Below are 19,165 nucleotides of genomic sequence, written 5' to 3'. Positions count from 1 at the left end.
GGATCAATCAGTCAATCAAATGTATTTATAAAGCACATTTAAAAACAACAGAAGTTGTACTAAAGTGCTGTACAAAGAAACATGTAAGGCTACTATAAAAACAATCTGTTTAATATAATAAAACAGTTAGCAAAAACTATTGAAAATCTATCTTCCCTCTCCCGATGACCTCACCCGGCATAAAAGGCGGAGGAGAAAAAGTGGGTTTTTGACACTAGAATTATCAGAGCCTACGAAAAAACTCGTAGATCCGTCCCACCTTAAATCGCTTCGCACCTCTCCATCAGCGTCTTTTGTCCTGTAAATATGTCAGTAAGCAGCAAGCAGCCTACTATCACATCCCCCCTCCGCCGCACAGTTTTCTCAGCTCAAGTCAGTTTACCTGCATGTCAGTTGCTTAGAGTTGTATAGAGTGAGAAATCAAGCAAAATTACACCTTTTACAAATACTATATCGCTATTTGGAACACATGCATTTCATGTGTGTTCCATGTCTACAACGATCTATGTAAACACATCATTAAAACAGAAACGTTTTTCATGTTTTAGTAATAATTGACAAAATTTAGACATGAAGTGTATAATGTGTGAAGCCTGAATTCCAAATATCAAAGAAACACTTTCACAAAAGGTACAAATATAACAGAACAAGTGCGCTTCTATTCAAGAATATAACTGCAGAACAAGAACCTGCGTTAGGGTGCGACATTGACACGCATTTGCTACAACCGCTTCGGTGGCGCAACGGTATCAACTGTTGACTGGTAATCAAAACTTCACAGGTTCAACCCGGACGAGTCCGTTTTGAGAAGTGAGCTGCTCTTATTCTTACTATTTTAGAATAAAAACATACATTTGATTTCAATCTGTAACAGCCGGTGTAAATTTATGATACTTGTAAAGGTTAGCTTTGTTTTTTTTTTTTATTCAGTTTTATTGTCTCAGTCACGAGAATAAAACAGACTTGAGCTGAGAAAACTGTGCAGGGTGGGGGGATGTGATAGCAGGCTGCTTACTGTTTGCTGCTTATCGACGCATTTACAGGACAGAAGACGCTGACGGAGAGGTGCGAAGTGATTTAAGGTGGAACGGATCTACGAGTTTTTTCATATCCTCTGGTAATTCTAGTGTTAACTGAGTCTTAAAAATCTCAATAGACGAAGAGAAAAGATCTGATATGGAGTGGCAGATTTTTCCAAAGAGAGAAGAGAGATGAAGGAGTAGAGTCAGGTGGAGAACTTTGAGAATCGTCAGTAACTCCACATCAGCAAAACCGAGGAAATGCTTATGGACTTTCATTGCACCAAAGAGCCTCTACACCCGAGCACTATTCAGGAGTGGATTTAGAGATGGCGCATTCTTAGAAGTACTTGGGGTCCACATTGCTGATAGGTTGGCTTGGTCTTGTAACACAGAGGAACTCGAGGAAGACTGCATTCTTTAAATATGGGAAGTGACATCCTTCACATGTTCTACAACTCTGTGATAGCCAGTGTGGTATGCTGGGCTGGTGACATCACTTCAAAAGAGGTCCACCGAATCAACAAGCTAATTAAAAAGGATAGGCGCAGGTATAGGATACACTCTGGACCCTCTGGAAGTCATAGAGAAGGAGAGAATGAAGACAAAAACTGAGTGGCATAATGAACAACGCTACACATCCTCTCTCAGACAGACCAACACTGAGGACTATCAACCAACAATTTATTCAGTAGTAGTGTGTCAAGAAACGCTACTGTGATGGCACAGGCTTTCCTGATAGGTTGGTTCAGGCAATGTATTTCTTTTGAGCTCAGGTTGCTTCCACAGGAGAGCACAGCGCAGAACACCACACTGGCTACTATGGACTGGTGGGACATTTTCAGCACCTTTTGTTGAAGCCGGCTGACACGGCAGGGGTGCCCTCAGCCCCAATGAATGCACTCGGGAGACTTCAGAACAGACAGCAGAATTAAGCTTTATTGTATGGCGTGCATACAATGAGCCTCCAGAAATGGGCACCTTTATCTTTTATTACAATTCTTATCATTTCAGTCATTATTCTTCCTCATCTGACTTCAAGCATTCCATTGCTCAGGTCTTGCCCCCAATAATTTTTAGTTACTACTAGAATCCCTGAAGCCTACGAAAAAACTCCTAATCCCAGCCCACCTTAAATCCCTTCACACCTCTCCATCAGCATCTTTTGTTTTGTAAATGCATCGATCAGCACAAGCAGCCTGCTGTCCCATCACTTGCCTTGACAGAGCTCAAGTCTCCTTATCTGCGTGTGAGGTGAGGTGCTTGGAGTTGTATCAGGTACATAATACAGTATCTCGTTATTTGGAATACATGCATTTCATGTGTGTATCCACAAATATCTGGGTAAGTGTAGGATGAAAGGAAATAAATGCGAGAAATGTTGAACACATACCTAAAGCAGAAACTATTTTCATGTTATACTAATAATGACGTGAAGTGTATAATGTGTGAAGACTTTTGTCCCAATATCAAATAAACACATGCGCTTTTATTCAAGAATATAATCAAAGTAAAACAAAAAAACATTCAATTTACACGTGGCTGTCAAATGTCAATCGAAAGAAACCTAATACGTATTCCTGGATGGTGCAGAGGTAAGAACTGCTGTCTAACAACTGAAAGGTTGCCGGTTGGAGTCTCATCGCTTTGTGTTTTGAGTAGTGAGCTGCTATTATTATTATTATTAATATAATACTGGGGGGCTTTGCCCCCTGCTCGCTTCACTTGCCATCCCCCCTGCCCGCGCTACGCTCTATCCTCCTTGCAGTTCTGCCGCTCGTGTATGGGGATGCGGATGTACAATTTAAACATATTTCTGTTTGTATCAACGCAACGTATAACTGCCCGTGATTGAATTTCGTTTCTTTTTCTCTATTAAATAAAACGACTTTTTCGAATGTTTGGCTCTGTGATTTGTTAATTGTCTTTGAAAAAGCTATTCTAACAGGAAACTGTAAACGTTTTAATATGAATGACATCTCAAGATCTCCTTTGTTGTCTAAGGTTATCCCCTGAAGATGTACTACATGACCTTTCTTGGATACATCCTTCTTTCTACAGTAATTCGTGCGGTGGAAGACCAGACGGTGTTAACGATTGTAGATATTCGCGGGACTAGAAAAAATCTCTCTCCCAAAAAGTCTCGTCACATCGAAGGATTTTTTTATAAAATAGAGAGATAATAAAAATATACATTTGATTTGAGTCTGTAACACCCGATGTAAATTTCGGCTACTTGTAAAAGTTAGCACTTTTTTTTTATTATTCAGTTTTATTCTCTCGGTGATGTTCGCATGGTACAATGAACTTGTCTCTCCCTCTCTGAGCTGATGCCGTTTATCTTCATTCACTGTGGATGATGCCTTCTCAGAACTATTTGTTGTACCGGCAATCAAAGATATGATGTCCCTTGACCGATATCAGACATGACAAAGGCAGGACCGTAACAACAGACAGCTTCTTGATGTCGCTTTCGCCAGCTAATAGATTGCTGCACCGCAACACAACTCTGCTTGGCATGATAAAGTAAAATGGAACTTCCACCTGCAGCTAAAGTCACTTCAGTATGCGAGCAATTCACCACGCTAGTGTTTAGAGCGGGCAGTACCATGTTGACGGTGTAGCTTGCTGCTTGTGCTGATCGACTCATTTACAAAACAAAAGACGCTGATGGTAGAGGTGCGAAGGAATTTAAGGTGGGCCAGGATTACGAGTTTTTTTCATAGGCTTTAGGGATTCTAGCGTTAAGGGGGTGTCAAACCCCGTTCTGTCCATCTTCTCTGTCTGATAAGGGCTATCGTCTCCACCTACTATCTCAGCTTGCTTGCTACATTGATTTACAACCAAAGAGTTCACATCTAAGCGAGGAGGCCCGTCCTTCTCCATCACTCCTGCACGTCTAAGCTTTGGCTTAATAAACTCTTGGTGGTTTCTGGCTCATACAGAGTAATAAAAAATATGTAGGCATAAGTCTTTTTAATCCTAACTCTTGCATCTTTAATGCTAAGTAAAACATAATGTCTACTTTTCTCAGATGCTAATAATACTTTTCTAATGCGTAGAGATTAACAATTTTAAGAATACGTTTTTCTGTCTTTCTGCACACATCTAAAGACCCGAGTCTCCTCAGGACACCCAGTCTGTCCTGACTGTCCTTGTGTTGTCACTCCGGTCCGGTTTGCTGTGTATGTGGACCCCCAGGTACTTGTAGTTCTGAATGGTGACTGGATTCAGAGGCTAACTGGCACGTCGGACGTCCGTCACCAACTCTTTTGTCTTACTAATGTTAAGTTGCACCACAGGACGAAGTCCTCCACAACTTTCCCCTACTCTGACTCGTCCCCGTTATTAATTCAGCCTACAATGGACGAGTTATCTAAAAATGTCTGATATTGTGCTGGAAGTCCATCGTGTAGAGGTGAATAGTAAGGAGGACAGGACAGGACAGTTCCCTGTGGTGCTCCAGTATCACACCACACCATTTTGGACACATAGCCCCTCAGTCTCACACACTGCTGTCTGTTGGTCAGGTAGTCCATGGTGTTGTCCTGGAAGTCTGTCACATAGAGGCTGGATGTTGCACTTCACTGAGTGTGTGTGCAGAGTGCTGACCATTAATGACCCCCCCCATCCCTGCCCATTGCTCTGCATCCCTCATCACTTCCAGTCCCAGTGTGTCTCTCTCTTTTCCAGCCCAGCGATCAAATCCATGTCGGCATCCCCCTGACACAGCAGGTCTCCAATGAGAGCAGGCTCTCCATGTCGGAATCCGTTTCGGAATTCTTTGATGCACAGGAAGTGCTTTTGTCAGCAAGTTCATCTGAGAATGAGGTAAGTACTTTAGTGGGGAGGGGGCTCTGTGTGTGTGTGTGTGTGTGTGTGTATTGCTGAACGGCTGGGAATTCAGATAAAGCGTTATTGATGTCTCACTTGTGTTTTTGACGAGTGAAGAATTAATGAGACACGCGTGAGCGGGCGAGATAAGGCAGACAGGGATGGCAGCGTCTGAGTGTAATTTAACACACGTGGCGGTGGTCTGCCTTGCTGGCCACTGACTCTTTTAGTTCTCCCAGCATTAGTCACCGATTTGGACTACTGGGACCATGAACAGCTGATTGCTAATGATCGCCTCCTGCCAAAACCTGGCATTTTGTTGGCACAGGCTGGTGAGGACTAGCACTTTGATCCATGCAGAATTTGCCCTTTCAAAACAAGAGGACCCTCATCAAGCCAGACCCTGAAGGTGGGTAGTGCTGTTTCCCCATCCTGCCACCGTTGCAGGCCTGAAACTTGATATTAGAATTTGACAAATGAGAGGAGACCCTTCAGTCCATCAAGCCCATTTATTTCACTAATAGCTCGGCTGTCCCAACATCTCATCTGGATTCTTCTTAAAGGTTCTCAAGGTTTCTGCTTCAACTCCACGTCTCTGTAGTATCTTCCAGATTCCCGTGACTCTTTGCGTAAAGAAGAGCTTCCTGGCTTCACTCTTAACTGCACGTCAATATATATATATATATATATTGAAGAGAAGGTCTGTGATACAGTTTGCATAATTGCTACTGGAGATCCACAAGGGGAGAAAAAATGAATCACGTATCATAAATTAGTTTTTATTCCCGAGCTTTGAACCCCTGCTGGGGGTCTTCATCAGAGGATAATGCTTAGACTTACAAGAATCAAAGGCAATATATAGCAACACATTACGTGGGGGTGGGAGCTAAGTCAGTGTGTTCGGGAGGGGGGGGGGGGGGTATTGGTTGTAAAGCTTTATTTATTATGAACATGTTCTTCTTAAGTTTGTATATGCTAGGTTTATGTCCAAATGTCTGTTAATGGCGTTCTCGTTTGATAGATAGATAGATGTGAAAGGCACTATATAATAGATAGATAGATAGATGTGAAAGGCACTATATAATAGATAGATAGATAGATAGATGTGAAAGGCACTATATAATAGATAGATAGATAGATAGATAATTAAATTTTTTAATTTTAAAAATAAACTTTATTTAGCACAATAACAAAAACATGAACACAGCAGTAAAATGCAGTTAATAGACATGTTGCATTACTCCACTACTATTGCCCCGTACACGCCTTCTACTCCACACATAATATTACAGAATTTTCATAATACATAAGTAATTCATCATTTGTTCATTACACCACTACTCCCTGTATATGCCTCCTAATTCACACATAAATATAAATAATTGTCCCTAATAAGTACACATTTCATAATCAGTTTACTCCCCCTGTACATCACACTCCATTATACACACAGTACTGTATTCCTCAGGACGTCTCCTGTTCTATGCTTACAACCATCCAGTATGTAAATATTGTGAAGGACATTTGGAGAAGTCACCACCCAGTCACCAACTTGTCCCTCTCAACAGAACACAAAACACCCCTAAGCCCCCATAAATCACAGAAGGTCTGCATGTCTCCGATGAGGAGGTGGTATGTGAATTCCAGTTTCAATCGGCACTTCACCAGTACTTTAAACATCAGGAGCACATCGGTGGTCTTTGAGGTTTTCTCTTTGTTCCTCCTGGTTTTGAGGATTGAGAGTTTTGCTTGGCCCAGAAGATAATTGCCCAGCACACACTTGTTTCTCTGTCTCAGAGTATACTTAACACCAAAAATAAAGCAAATAGGTGACAATGACAGTCCTATTCTATCAAAGAGTGTCTTGAGAAATGTAAAAAATGGTTCGAGCCTTTTGCAGTTAACAAAAAGGTGAAAGACAGTTTCTCGCTGTTGACAAAACGGACAACAGTCTGATGTTTCCGGTGAAATAATCGATAAGAAGGAGTTGGTGGCGAGAGCCCCATGAAGAATCCTCCATTGCAGGTCACCAATTCTTTTTTGCAGTGGTTGCTTGTAAAAAGTTCTCCACACTGGAGTTTCAGTCACTCCAACATGCAGTTCTTGTCTCCACCGTGTGTCTGGCAAGTCTCTAAGAAATCTGTAGAAAGTCACCTTAACACACACCTGGTAGAGCTCATTTTTTCCCATCGTGTCATACTGCTTGTCTATTAAGTTGCCAAATCTCAGAATGGAGCCCGGCTGGTCGGTGCAGTCTGTGACGTTGGGCTTGACTTGAATGACGAGCTCCTTCACATCTGAGTTGAAGATCGTATTGTCTGAAGAGACGCTCTGGCACAGTGACCCTGCGCCTAAGGTGACTAAGGCCTCCTTAAACTGGTACAGAAAGTGGTGTATGAGCCGTTCAGACCTCACGCCCAGGACCGATGTGAGGTGTGCTGTAGTGTGTCATGTCCCAGTGTGTTTATTAACAAGATGGCCAATCTTCGTAATTCCACTTTTAATAAGGACTGAGGTGAAATGATATGAGCAGAGCAGAGGAGATTTCAGCACATTATTCCAAATCAGAGGTTCCTCCAAAAAACAATGAAGATTACCGAAAACAAAACAAGATCTCCTAAACTTACTGTGCCAAGTAATCAACATGGACTGATAAAATTTTGGCAGAAATGATAAAGTTAGTTTAGAAACATCTAAGAGGAGTAGCTGTTTGTCAAATTTAAACTCGTTCACTTTGTGTAAAAGTACAAACGCCAGGCCTCTCCAAGGCAGGCCGTCTGGACCATAGAACAGCCTCTGCAGCGTCTGGAGCCTGAAGGCCTCGATTTTACTCCTGACGTCAATCAGGCCCTGCCCTCCTTCTGCCACTGGTAGGTGCAGCACACCTCTCTGGACCCAGTGCAGACTGTCCCAAAAAAAGTCAAGGATGATCGTCTGTACAGATTTGATCAGAGTTACTGGTGGATCAGCACACCTGAGCTTGTGCCAAAACATGGAGGCAATCAAGTTATTCAGAATTAATACCCTGCCTCTACATGAAATGTCCCTCAGAAGCCACTTCCAACGGTTCAGCCTTGCTTGGATCAGATCTGTCCACCCCACCCAATTGTGTACAGCGGTGCCATCCGTGCCTAAATACACTCCCAGGTACTTAAAGACATTCTTGTTCCATTGGAGGGTCTCAGGAAAAGCCGGAGGAGATGTGAGTCCCCAGTCACCCACCAAGAAAGCATTGCTCTTCAGCCAATTGACTTTCGCTGACGTCAGTCTTTGAAAAACATCTAAGCAGTTGACTAAAGTGTCTACGTCAGATGAAGAAGACACAAACACAGTCACATCGTCTGCGTAGGCAACGACCTTAAAACATGTAGTGGGACAAACTGGGATGCTGAGGCCAGAAAGACGACACCTGAGCTGCTGTAGGAGGGGCTCAATTGATAAAGAGTAGAGCATCCCTGAGAGGGGGCAGCCCTGGCGAATACCCCTGGTGACAGAGAAGGGGGCTGTCAGGGCACCATTAATCTTCAGAACACCAAAGACATTTGTGTAAAGCATCTCAATATATTTGGAGAAGGAGGACCCAAACCAAAAGCTTGTAAGACTCTGAACAGATATTTGTGATCCACTCTGTCAAAAGCTTTTTCTTGATCCAAAGAGATTAGTCCTGCCTTTAAACCAAAAAGCTGTGAAGTCATAATTAGGTCTCGCACCAGAAATATATTATCAAAGATGGAGCGGTTTGGCACACAGTAGGTCTGATCTGACCTGATGACGCACCCCATTACCCTACGCAGGCGAGTAGCCAGAGCCCTGGACAGAATCTTGTAATCCGTACATAAAAGGCTAACAGGACGCCAGTTCTTGAGGTCGGACAGATCTCCTTTTTTTGGGAGCAGAGTGAGAACAGCCCTTCGACATGATAATGGCAGTTCATTGTTCATTATGATCTCCCTGAAGACTGCTAATAAATCTGCACCTAATAAAGTCCAAAATGTTCTAAAAAATTCGACCGTCAGGCCGTCTATGCCAGGCGACTTTCCCGTATTTAGTCCGCTGAGGGCTGTAGTCAAGTCCTCCAAGCTGAGGGTTGTATCCAGAAGCTCTTTTTCTGTTTCAGGGATTTGTGGCAGGTTGTCTAGAAGACTCCTGGTCTCAGAAGAATCTTCTGTTGTTTCGGCACAGAACAGCTTTTTATAAAAATCCTGAGCTAGAGCCCTGACGGCCTCAGGCTCCTCGATGATGCGCCCATCCTCATTTTTCAGAGCGTGAATCACTTTACTCTGTGATCTTTTTTTCTCAAGTCCAAAAAAAAATTGAGAAGGAGAATCCATTTCAGCCAACTCCTGAATTCCTGAGCGCACAAGAGCACCATGCACCCGTCTGTCCAGTAAGTCCATGAGATCTTGTTTCTTTGTCTTTAAATTCTCAAAGACACCATCGTTGAATGAGCTTTCTAAAGACAAAGAGAGTTCTAAGATGTCTTCCTCCAACTCTGCCATTGCCTTCCTCATATTCTGAGTTACATTTTGTGTGTATTGCTGACACAGCACTTTGATTTCAGTTTTTGAACAGTCCCACCACTGCCGCAGAGATGAAAAAGAAGATGTTGTCAGTCTCCACCTCTTCCAGAAGAATTCAAAAACTTCAATGAAGCGGACATCTTTCAGTAGACTGTTATTGAAGTGCCAGTATGACGGAAAAGAAGATTGAAATGGAAGAGAAACTTTGAGAAGGACAAGACTGTGATCAGAGAAGCCAGAAGGATGAATGGAGCAGTTCGCTATAAGATTGCTGTGGTGATTCAAACAATACACCCTGTCTAGTCGCGCCATGGAGATCGAGCCCGCCGAACCCTTCACCCACGTGTACTGGCGAATTCCTGGGTGTAATGCCCTCCAGACATCAAAAAGGTCGGCCTTACTGAGGACTGACTTCAAGTGAGCCGCGGAGCTGGGGTGAGGCTCCAGGCCATTTCTATCTAACATGGCATCATCGGTGCAGTTAAAATCTCCCCCCACAAAAACAAGATCTTCATCTTTGCACTGCAAAAGCAAGTCATGGAGCAATGAAAAAAACTGCAAACGCTCTCTGCCTTCATTGGGTGCATAAACATTTATAAAGACCCACGTTGTGCCCGGTAAGCTGGCTTCCACTTTCAACAGTCTGCCTTTAACCACCTCTGTCACGCTAGTCGAGTCGGGCGAGAAAAAAGTAGAAAAGAGAATGGCGACCCCGGCACTAACACTTGACCCGTGACTCAAAAACACCTGCCCTTGCCACCCTCTGTGCCAGTCTGCTTGGTTAGCAGGGTCTGTGTGAGTTTCTTGCAAAAACACAACACCAAGCTGTTTATTAAGCAGATAATCAAACATGGCGACCCGCTTGTTGTCATGTCGACATCCATTGATGTTAAGAGTGCCAAAGTTACACAAAGGCATCAAAAAGCAAAAAAAGAAAAGCAGTCACCAAAAATAACTTTAAAAAAGACATGGAAGGACGTGTCCAGCAGCGCATCATACTGGCTTGGGATTTAAGGAGTGTTTAACTCTGCTCATAACATTTTTCAGCCGCAGCGCTTCAGTTCTTTTAAGGCCTAAAACTGTAGCCTGGCGTAGGACCCCCTTAGCTGAGCTCAAAAACAGTTGAAGGTCAGGGAAATGGTGACTAACATTCACACCCCTCTTGCCCTCAATAAATTTCACAAAGCGGATTATGCTGTCATTACTGTAGCCACCACGGAAGCTCAGCTGAGGTGACAGACTGGACCTCACTGATGTCCCCGAGCCACCGCCGTCATCCTGACTCGTTGTACCCGTGTCTGCAGGCACCTCAGGCTCAACCTGAACATTCACAGAGTCGTCAGCTGCGGAGACTGAGCTCTCAGTTTTATTGTGCTTAACAGCAGCTTCGCTATATGCGGACCCGTCTTTCCTTTTTCTTGTCACGTGCTTTACCCGCTCTGTCTCGTCCTCCATTTCTTGAACAGCACTCTCGCTGTTATCCGCTGGGGTGCTCATCTTATCGATCGCACCTTCAGCCCTAACATTCTCCTCAACCCCTCGTATCTGTTGTATGGATTCTGCGTCTATGATCTCAGCGCTGGGCAGAGCCTCGTTATCATGTACGGCAGCCACACTCACAGGCTGCTCAGCGCTGCCACTCGTGTGTGCAGAATTAACAGTAAAATCGTCCGTAGGCATTGATAGGGCACTATGTGATAGATAGATAGATAGATAGATAGATAGATAGATAGATAGATAGATAGATAGATAGATAGATAGATAGATAGATAGATAGATAGATACTTTATTAATCCCAATGGGAAATTCACAATGTGGAGTTTGTGACAATATATATATATATATATATATGTGTATGTACTGCATATGTATATAAATATTTTATATATATATATATATATATATATATATATATATAAAACAACAATGACAAAAGACACATCCATTATGTGGTTTTGCATCCGATGCAGAACTGATAGATAGATAGATAGATAGATAGATAGATAGATGAAAGGCACTATATAATAGATAGATAGATAGATAGATACTTTATTAATCCCAAGGGGAAATTCACATACTCCAGCAGATAGCCAAGATTCGGTCAGCTCTCTGGCACTTTTAGTACTGGCCTTAAATCTTACTTGTACATTGTCCCAGTTAAATGTATGTCCTGTTGATTTAGTTTGTGTGTAGATCAGTGATCGTGAGTCCTTTCTTCTGACGGTGTTGTGATGTTCCTGTCTACGTGTTGCGATTCTTTTTGATGTTTGTCCTATGTATACCGCTGGGCAAGAACTGCATGGAATGCTATAAACAGTCTAAAAGTCAGTCTGAAGGGACAATGCAAACCCGTGGACTGCCTTGGAAGGAGTACCTGGCTTGAAGGCCCAATGAGAGCCCAAATAACGAGGGGGGCCAGCCATGTCTGAAAAAGTTTAAAAAAAAAAAAAAAGGGAAGGAAGTGGGGAACGTTCAAGGAAAATACGCCACCCACAGGATACCATTAGAAGGTCCATTACTATTGAAGGAAAAGGGGATTCGATTGAATTGAGGGTCTCTTGTCTTTCGATGATGGACTTGGGAGTAGGCCTGGTGGTCCTGCGAGAAGTGACGCTGATCTCAGAGCGACTCAGAGAAACTTCCAGACTACTAATGGAAAAATATATCATCGGTGTACGGACATTTCAAGGAGCTTTTTTACAGTTACTCAATTGCATAATTTGTATTAGTGCATTAGCGGCTTATTTTTGGAGTGTTTTGTACCGTAATTCGTGCATTTAGGGGTGCGGTGCTGTGTGGGGTTTCCTAAATAGTTGATTTATTGGTTGTGTGAACGTTCCATATTCATAATCCCAATTTTCTTTCTATTTATTTATCTTCTATTGGTGTGTTCTGTATTTGTTGTGTGGCTTGTATGACAGTAGTGTTGGTCCGTCTCTTGTCCTCCAGATCATTTATTCGTTTTCGAGCAGTGCGTATTATAATCGTGACGTCTCTGGAGTAGGAAAAGGGTCTCGACAAGTGTTACGATGGAACAAAATAATCAAGTGTTTATGTCAGTGCCAACATGCCCAGGATGAAGAGGATTCCCTCGATTGAAAACGCTCACCAATTAATGTCTCTCTTTGTTGCAGGCGTCAGATGACGAGTCCTACGTGAGCGATGTCAGTGACAACATTTCAGAGGACAACGCCAGTGTAGCTGACAGCATTTCCAGGCAAAGTATGCATTTCCTTTTCTGGCTAGAATTACTCTTATAATGGTGTTTTACCAAACGATGAAGATTGGGGCTGAGGAGCAACCAGCGGTCTTCAGATTTATTAATGACTGGCCGTCCCCACGGCTCCGACCACGTAGTAGTGAAACAGGACAGTGAGGAGGGCCTATGCCCGGCTCCCCATTCCTGACGTGATTCCCTCCCCTCGGCCCGCAGCCTCTGTCTTCAATTACCGTGAATATATCACTCCTGCAAGAGAACTATGATACTGAGCACGATGAGAGAAGTTGCAAAATCAACCAGAATGTTCGAGCAAATTCTAGAAAAACCCCAATCTAAATCCATTAAGTAGTGCTCTCGTTCGCCACCCAAGTGGAGGTAAGATACGCCCCGAGGTTGGCACGTGAGTGAGGAGGGCCCCGCCCCCTTCCCATCAGCCCGCTGCATGTCTCTCGGAATCGCGCAGATAAATCAGCACCGTAAGTGAAGTATGATTCTTAGCGCGATGAGAGAAGTCGCAAAGTCAACCGGAATGTTCGAGCAAATTAGAGAAAAAAAACCCGATCTAAATCTAAGCACTCTAAGTAGTTCTCTCGTGAAAAGTGGACAGACAGACATACAGACGATGGATTTTATATAAATAGTGAGAGATTTGTAATGAAAGTCTGGATTGTGATGGGGAAAACGTGTGGGAGGCGACGGCTCTTTGCTTTTGAATGAAGTATTGTGTGCTAAACCAAAGACTGTGTTTGGTGTTGTCTCCTTCCCCACTCCCCCCTTTTTCCCCCTCTTTTGTCACCACAGTTCTTTTCCTTTCTGCCATGTCCCCCTCTCGAGTAGTTTGTCATAGATGCAAGCTTCGATAACTTTGTGGAGATTGCTGCTGCTGCTGCTCAATTTTTTTTTACTTATCCAGCACATATCTGGGTCATAAATTTTGAGCAACAAGGATCTCACCCCAGTGGTTTGCAAGTCATCATGTGACAGACGGGCACAGCCTTTAGCATTTTATAGACGTATAGATCTTATTTTTTTTGTTTGCTTTCTTGCTTTCCATTTTTTCCTTTCCCCGGTTTGTCAGGACTGCAGCTGCTCCTCGCCCCGTTACCGTTTTTCTATTCATGTTTCATATTTCCCCGATCCGTGACTACCGTTCTACTTCTGTTATCCATCCATCCATTTTCCAACCCGCTGAATCCGAACACAGGGTCACGTGGGGTCTGCTGGAGCCAATCCCAGCCAACACTGGGCACAAGGCAGGAACCAGTCCCGGGCAGGGCGCCAACCCACCCACACACCAAGCACACACCAGGGCCAATTTAGAATTGTCAATCCACCTAACCTGCATGTCTTTGGACTGTGGGAGGAAACCCACGCAGACACGGGGAGAACATGCAAACTCCACGCAGGGAGGACCCGGGAAGCGAACCCAGGTCCCCAGGTCTCCCAACTGCGAGGCAGCAGCGCTACCCACTGCGCCACCGTGCCACCCTCTACTTCTGTTATGTTTTTTGTATTTGTAATTTTCTCCTGATCCCTCATGTCCCTCATTGTTCTGCTTTCTTTGGGGCCACCAGATCAGCTCCCTCAGACGCAGCAGTCACTCGAGAGGATAATAAAAGACTACACTTTCCATAACCTTGTTGGTTTTTGTGCCCTCTGTTATTTTTCCATTTTTTTTTAGCATCACTTTTTTGAGATTATTATTCATTGGTACATTTGTTTATTATTTCTTTTTTAAGGAGTTTCCTTTTCCTTGCATGAGTGCATTTCTGGAAATATCTTTATTTAATCCATCCATTAAATAAATAATTAATGATTAATTTAATTAAATAATTAAACCTTATTTAATTAGGTTTCCAAGGACGATATTGACGGCTTATAGAGAGTACAGTGGAACCTCAGGTCACAACCGTAATTTGTTCCAAAACTCTGGTCGCAACCCGATTTGGTCGTGACCCGAAGTAATTTCCCCCATAGGATTGTATGTATATACAATTAATCCGTTCTGGACCGTACGAACTCTATGTAAATTTTTTTTTTTTTTAATTTTTAAGCACAAAAATAGTTAATTATACCATATACTGCACAGTGTAATATTAAACTAAATGTAAAAACATTGAATAACACTGAGAAAACCTTGAACAACATAGAAAACTAACACTACAAGAGTTCACGCTAATAGCCTTACGAACCGCTCACTATAAACACTTTTTTTTAATGAGTTTTAAGCACAGGGAAAAAAATGAAAATTTGAAAAATCCATAATTTATACAAAAAACTAACAATAAACAACCAAGAACACTAACCTTGCATGAGTCGAGTTCTGGCATGAAGGTATTGATCAGGAAGCTGGATGAAGAGGAGGTTACAGTTTTGAGGTAGAGTCCCTCTGCGCGATGCACGTCTGACCGAGATCAATGTACTGTATAGGGAGAGACTGAACGCGTGCAGAAATCATCGGCGTGTACGAACCAGAAGGGAAACTGGCTTGTTCATCACCTGAGTGTGTGGTCGTGAACAGATGCAAAAGTTTGGCAAACTTTTTGGTCGTAACCCGATTTGTACGTATTCCGAGATGTTCATGACCCGAGATTCCACTGTACGGTGAAATTCGTACTTGTGTATGTTAATCAACGTGCAACACATTTCTACTCTCTAGCACCATCATCAGTAAGTGTAACAGCCTTACCCTTGAATCGTGGTGTAAAAGAAAAGACACAACTGCACATAAAAGTTTGGGGTTTCCGGCCCCGTATACTATAAAGAAGTTGCAAGTCAAAGTTATACAGTCCAGAGTACAATCAATTGCCAACTACTGAACAACCATATGGCTTGATGGGGGAACATTTATAGAGGGGACCAGAATTAAACAGAGGAATGCTGGGTAGTGAGTTGTGGTGTATTCTGGGATTCTGACGTCATCAGAGGGAAGGAAGATGCGGAAGTGGAGGAACAGGGGACGGTTCAGGGTGTCGCCGTTTCTTTCTTTCTAGGAAAAAGGTTAGTTGCCCGTCCGTCCCGTATGGCTTTCGGATTTCGCGCTACTACCCGGGTCGTACTGCGACTCCCCATGCGCACGTGCGTGACAGAGGTCATGTAACGTGACATAGCCAGCGACTCAGTCCAACGAGTCCGTGACTCATCCCGAACAATATCAAACAGGTTAGATTTTAACTTTAGGTGGTGAAACTGGCTTGTTCATCACCCGAGTGTGTAGTCGTGAATAGATGCAAAAGTTTGGCAAACTTTTTGGTCGTAACCCGATTTGTACGTGTACCGAGACATTCGTGACCCAAGGTTCCACTGTACGGTGAAATTCGTACTTGTGTATGTTAATCAACGTGCAACCCATTTCTACTCTCTAGCGCCATCATCAGTAAGTATAACAGCCTTACCCTTGAATCGTGGTCGTGTAACGTGACATAGTCAGCGACTCAGTCCAATGATTCTGTGACTCATCCCGAACAATATCAAACAGGTTAGATTTTATCTACGAGTAACTTCAGCTCCAGAGATAAAGATGAAATCAAGTGTGTGCAGTCGGAACTGAAGACGCAGCCCCTTGAGGGGAAAATCTACTACAGAGATAAACCTGAGCACAAGTTACAACAAAACGACATGAAGGAAGTGTGGAATGGGATGAAGACTATCAAAACATGTTAAACATGCAGAAAAAGGGAATAAGAACAAAGCTAATGAACTGAAGCAGATCCTCAACAGGTTTGAGTCATTCTTGTCAGTCCAGACCACCCCCATATCCCCCAACACTGTTAGCCTCTGCGTTCAAGCTGAGAAGGTCCCAACTCAGTCTGCCACTTGCACCCTGCGTGACCTTCCCCTACAGTGACATTACACTTGTGGTCACAAGCCCACCTCAATTCCCTGGACTGTGTGTTTCTGCTGATCAAGTCAGGAGAGAGCTGGGAAAACTCTGTATGGACATGGCTTCAGGGCAGGATGGAATCCGCACCAGGGTGCTGAAAACCAGTGCCAGCAAGCCATGCAGGGTCCTGCAGCACCAATTTTCCCTTTCCCTGAGTTTGCATAAGGTTCTCAGGCTGTGGGGAACATTCTGTGTGGTTCCAGTACCAAAGAAAGTGCATTCCAGTGATCCCAAGGACTTCAGACTAATTGCTCTTACATCAGCCATCATGAAGACTTTTGAGAGGCTGGTCCCAAATCGGCTACAACCCCCTGGTTTTAGAACATCTTGATCCTCTGCAGTTGTCCTATCAGGTACATGTAAGTATGGAGCATGTTCTGATCTCCATACTTCGCAGCATCTATGCCCACATGGACAAAGCCGTCACCACAGTCAGGATGATGTTCTTTGACTTTTCCAGTGCCTTTAACACCACCTGCCTTATCGACTGTGGAATAAGCTCAAGGCTTTGAATCTTGATGCCTACACAATCTCCTGGATGATGGACTACCTGACCAACAGACAGCATTGTGTGAGGCTGAGGGACTGACTGTGAGTCGGAAATGGTGGGGTGTGATACTGGAGCACCTCAGAGTACCGTCCTGCCTTCCTTCCTGTTCACTTCTCTACAGAGCAAACTTCCAGCACAATACCAGCCATTGCCATCTACAGAAATGTTCAGATGACTTATCCATCATAGGATGCATTAATAATGGAGATGTGTTGGAGTACAGGAAAGTCGTAGAGGACTTCATCTTGTGGCACAGGGACAACAACCTGCAACTGAATATCAGCAAAACAAAGCTGGTGGTGGACTTCCAATGTGCTAAGGAACCTCTGAGACCAGTCACCTTTCAAGAAGTGAGGCGAAGACTTTTGGAGGACGGCCTGGTGGGTGTCAAGAAGGGCAGCAAAGAAGCAAAGAAAAACATCAGGGACAGACTGGGATTGGACTGCTGAGCTCAAGTCATTGTCTCTGATGAATCCCCTTTCTGGTTGTTTGGGGCATCCAGAAAAAAGAAAAGGTGAGCGGCGCTACCATCAGTCCTGTGTCACACCAACAGTAAAGCATCCTGAGACCATTCATGTCACGTGAGGTTGCTTCTCAGCCAAGGTAGTGGGCTCACTCACAATTTGGCCTAAGAACACAGCCATGAATAGAGAATGAGACCAAAACATCCTCCGAATACAACTTCTCCCAACCATCCAAGAACAGTTTGGTGACCAACAAGATGGAGCACCAGGCCATAATGCAAAAATGAGAACTAAGTGGCTCTGGGAATTTGGGGTCCATGGCCAGGAAACTCCCCATACCTTAAACCCAGGACCATCTTAACGCATGGGCATGCTGGGCAGTTGCCCGGGGGCCCCATGCTAATCTATGTATGTCGTGACTTGCTGAGTGGTTGTGTAGGTAGGAGCCCCAGTGGACTGTTTTGCCCGGGGGGCTATAATGCTGTTAATGCATAATCCCATTGAGAATCTTCAAGAGGTGGGTGGACAAACAAAAAACCCACCAATTCTGACCAACTCCAAGCATTGATTCTGCCAGCATGGGCTGCCATCAGTCAGGATTGGCCCAGAAGTTGATCGTCAGCCTGCCAGGGTGAATTGCAGAGGTCTTGAAAAAGAAAGAAGGGCCAACACTGCAAATATTGACTCTTTGCATAAACTTCATGTCATTGTCACTAAAAGCCTTTGAAACTTCTGAAATGCTTGTAATTCTACTTCAGTCTACCATAGAAACTTCTGACAAAAAGATCTAAAAACACTGAAGCAGCAGACTTGGTGAAAACCAACACTTGGGCCATTCTCCAAACGTTTGGCCACGACTGTATAGTTTTGCCTTTTTTATGGTGCCATGGAGTGACATTGTGTTGCTTGTTGTAAGGAAGGAATTCCATTAGACTTTGTACACCTGACAGTACGACTGCCTATGCTTATAGTTACTTCATGGGTGAGCATGTTGGGTGGGCGTACAAGGGCTTGATGGCGACGTCGGCATATCCAGAAAGGGTCCTGCTAATCAAAGAGCCATACGAAATCACGCTCCCTTCTTCTCTCAGTACAGAATGGAGACCTGGCACGGGGGGCGTTCCGCAATGGCCGCCGCAGTTGTCTGCCCGCTCCGTCTCATGACACCAGCAGCATCAACCTGTGGAACGTCCTGCGGAACAACATTGGCAAAGATCTGTCCAAGGTGTCCATGCCGGTGGAGCTCAATGAGCCTCTCAACACCTTGCAGCACCTCTGTGAGGAGCTGGAATACTCGGAGCTGCTGGACAAGGCTTCCGAGACCGAGGACCCTTATGAGCGTATGGTAAGGATCTGCGTGGAGGGTGCTGGGGATGGGGGGGTCTTGATGATTCTGCAGACCCTGAACTTGATTTGTGAACGTGTGAGGTGTTACTACTGAGGTTGGACTTATCAGGATGTTGCTGACTTTATTTTTGTGTTCTGCTTTACAGATTCTTATTGCTGCGTTTGCAGTTTCAGGGTATGCGTCCACGTACTACAGGGCAGGAAGTAAACCTTTCAACCCCGTCCTGGGGGAAACGTATGAGTGCATTCGGGAGGACAAGGGCTTCTGCTTCTTCTCTGAGCAGGTATGTAGTAGCGTGCCATTTCAGTGGCTGGTAAGTTCATGTGT

The 19,165-nt window shown here is 44.0% G+C and overlaps 1 protein-coding gene across 1 annotated transcript in view; it reads left to right on the top strand.

The window, feature by feature from the left end:
• Window positions 1-19,165, top strand: part of osbpl6 (oxysterol binding protein-like 6) — a 229,441-nt gene that overhangs the window by 154,809 nt on the left and 55,467 nt on the right. Inside the window, exons 13-16 of the mRNA XM_028806230.2 lie at window positions 4,713-4,850; window positions 12,508-12,595; window positions 18,582-18,835; window positions 18,984-19,121. Coding sequence (XP_028662063.2) covers window positions 4,713-4,850; window positions 12,508-12,595; window positions 18,582-18,835; window positions 18,984-19,121 — 618 coding nt within the window. The remainder of the gene's footprint in view (window positions 1-4,712; window positions 4,851-12,507; window positions 12,596-18,581; window positions 18,836-18,983; window positions 19,122-19,165) is intronic.

The sequence above is a fragment of the Erpetoichthys calabaricus genome, chromosome 8 (assembly GCF_900747795.2).
Source record: "Erpetoichthys calabaricus chromosome 8, fErpCal1.3, whole genome shotgun sequence".
Lineage (NCBI taxonomy): Eukaryota > Metazoa > Chordata > Cladistia > Polypteriformes > Polypteridae > Erpetoichthys > Erpetoichthys calabaricus.
Note: the sequence above shows the minus strand (reverse complement) of the source record. Positions and strands in the feature narration are given on the sequence as shown.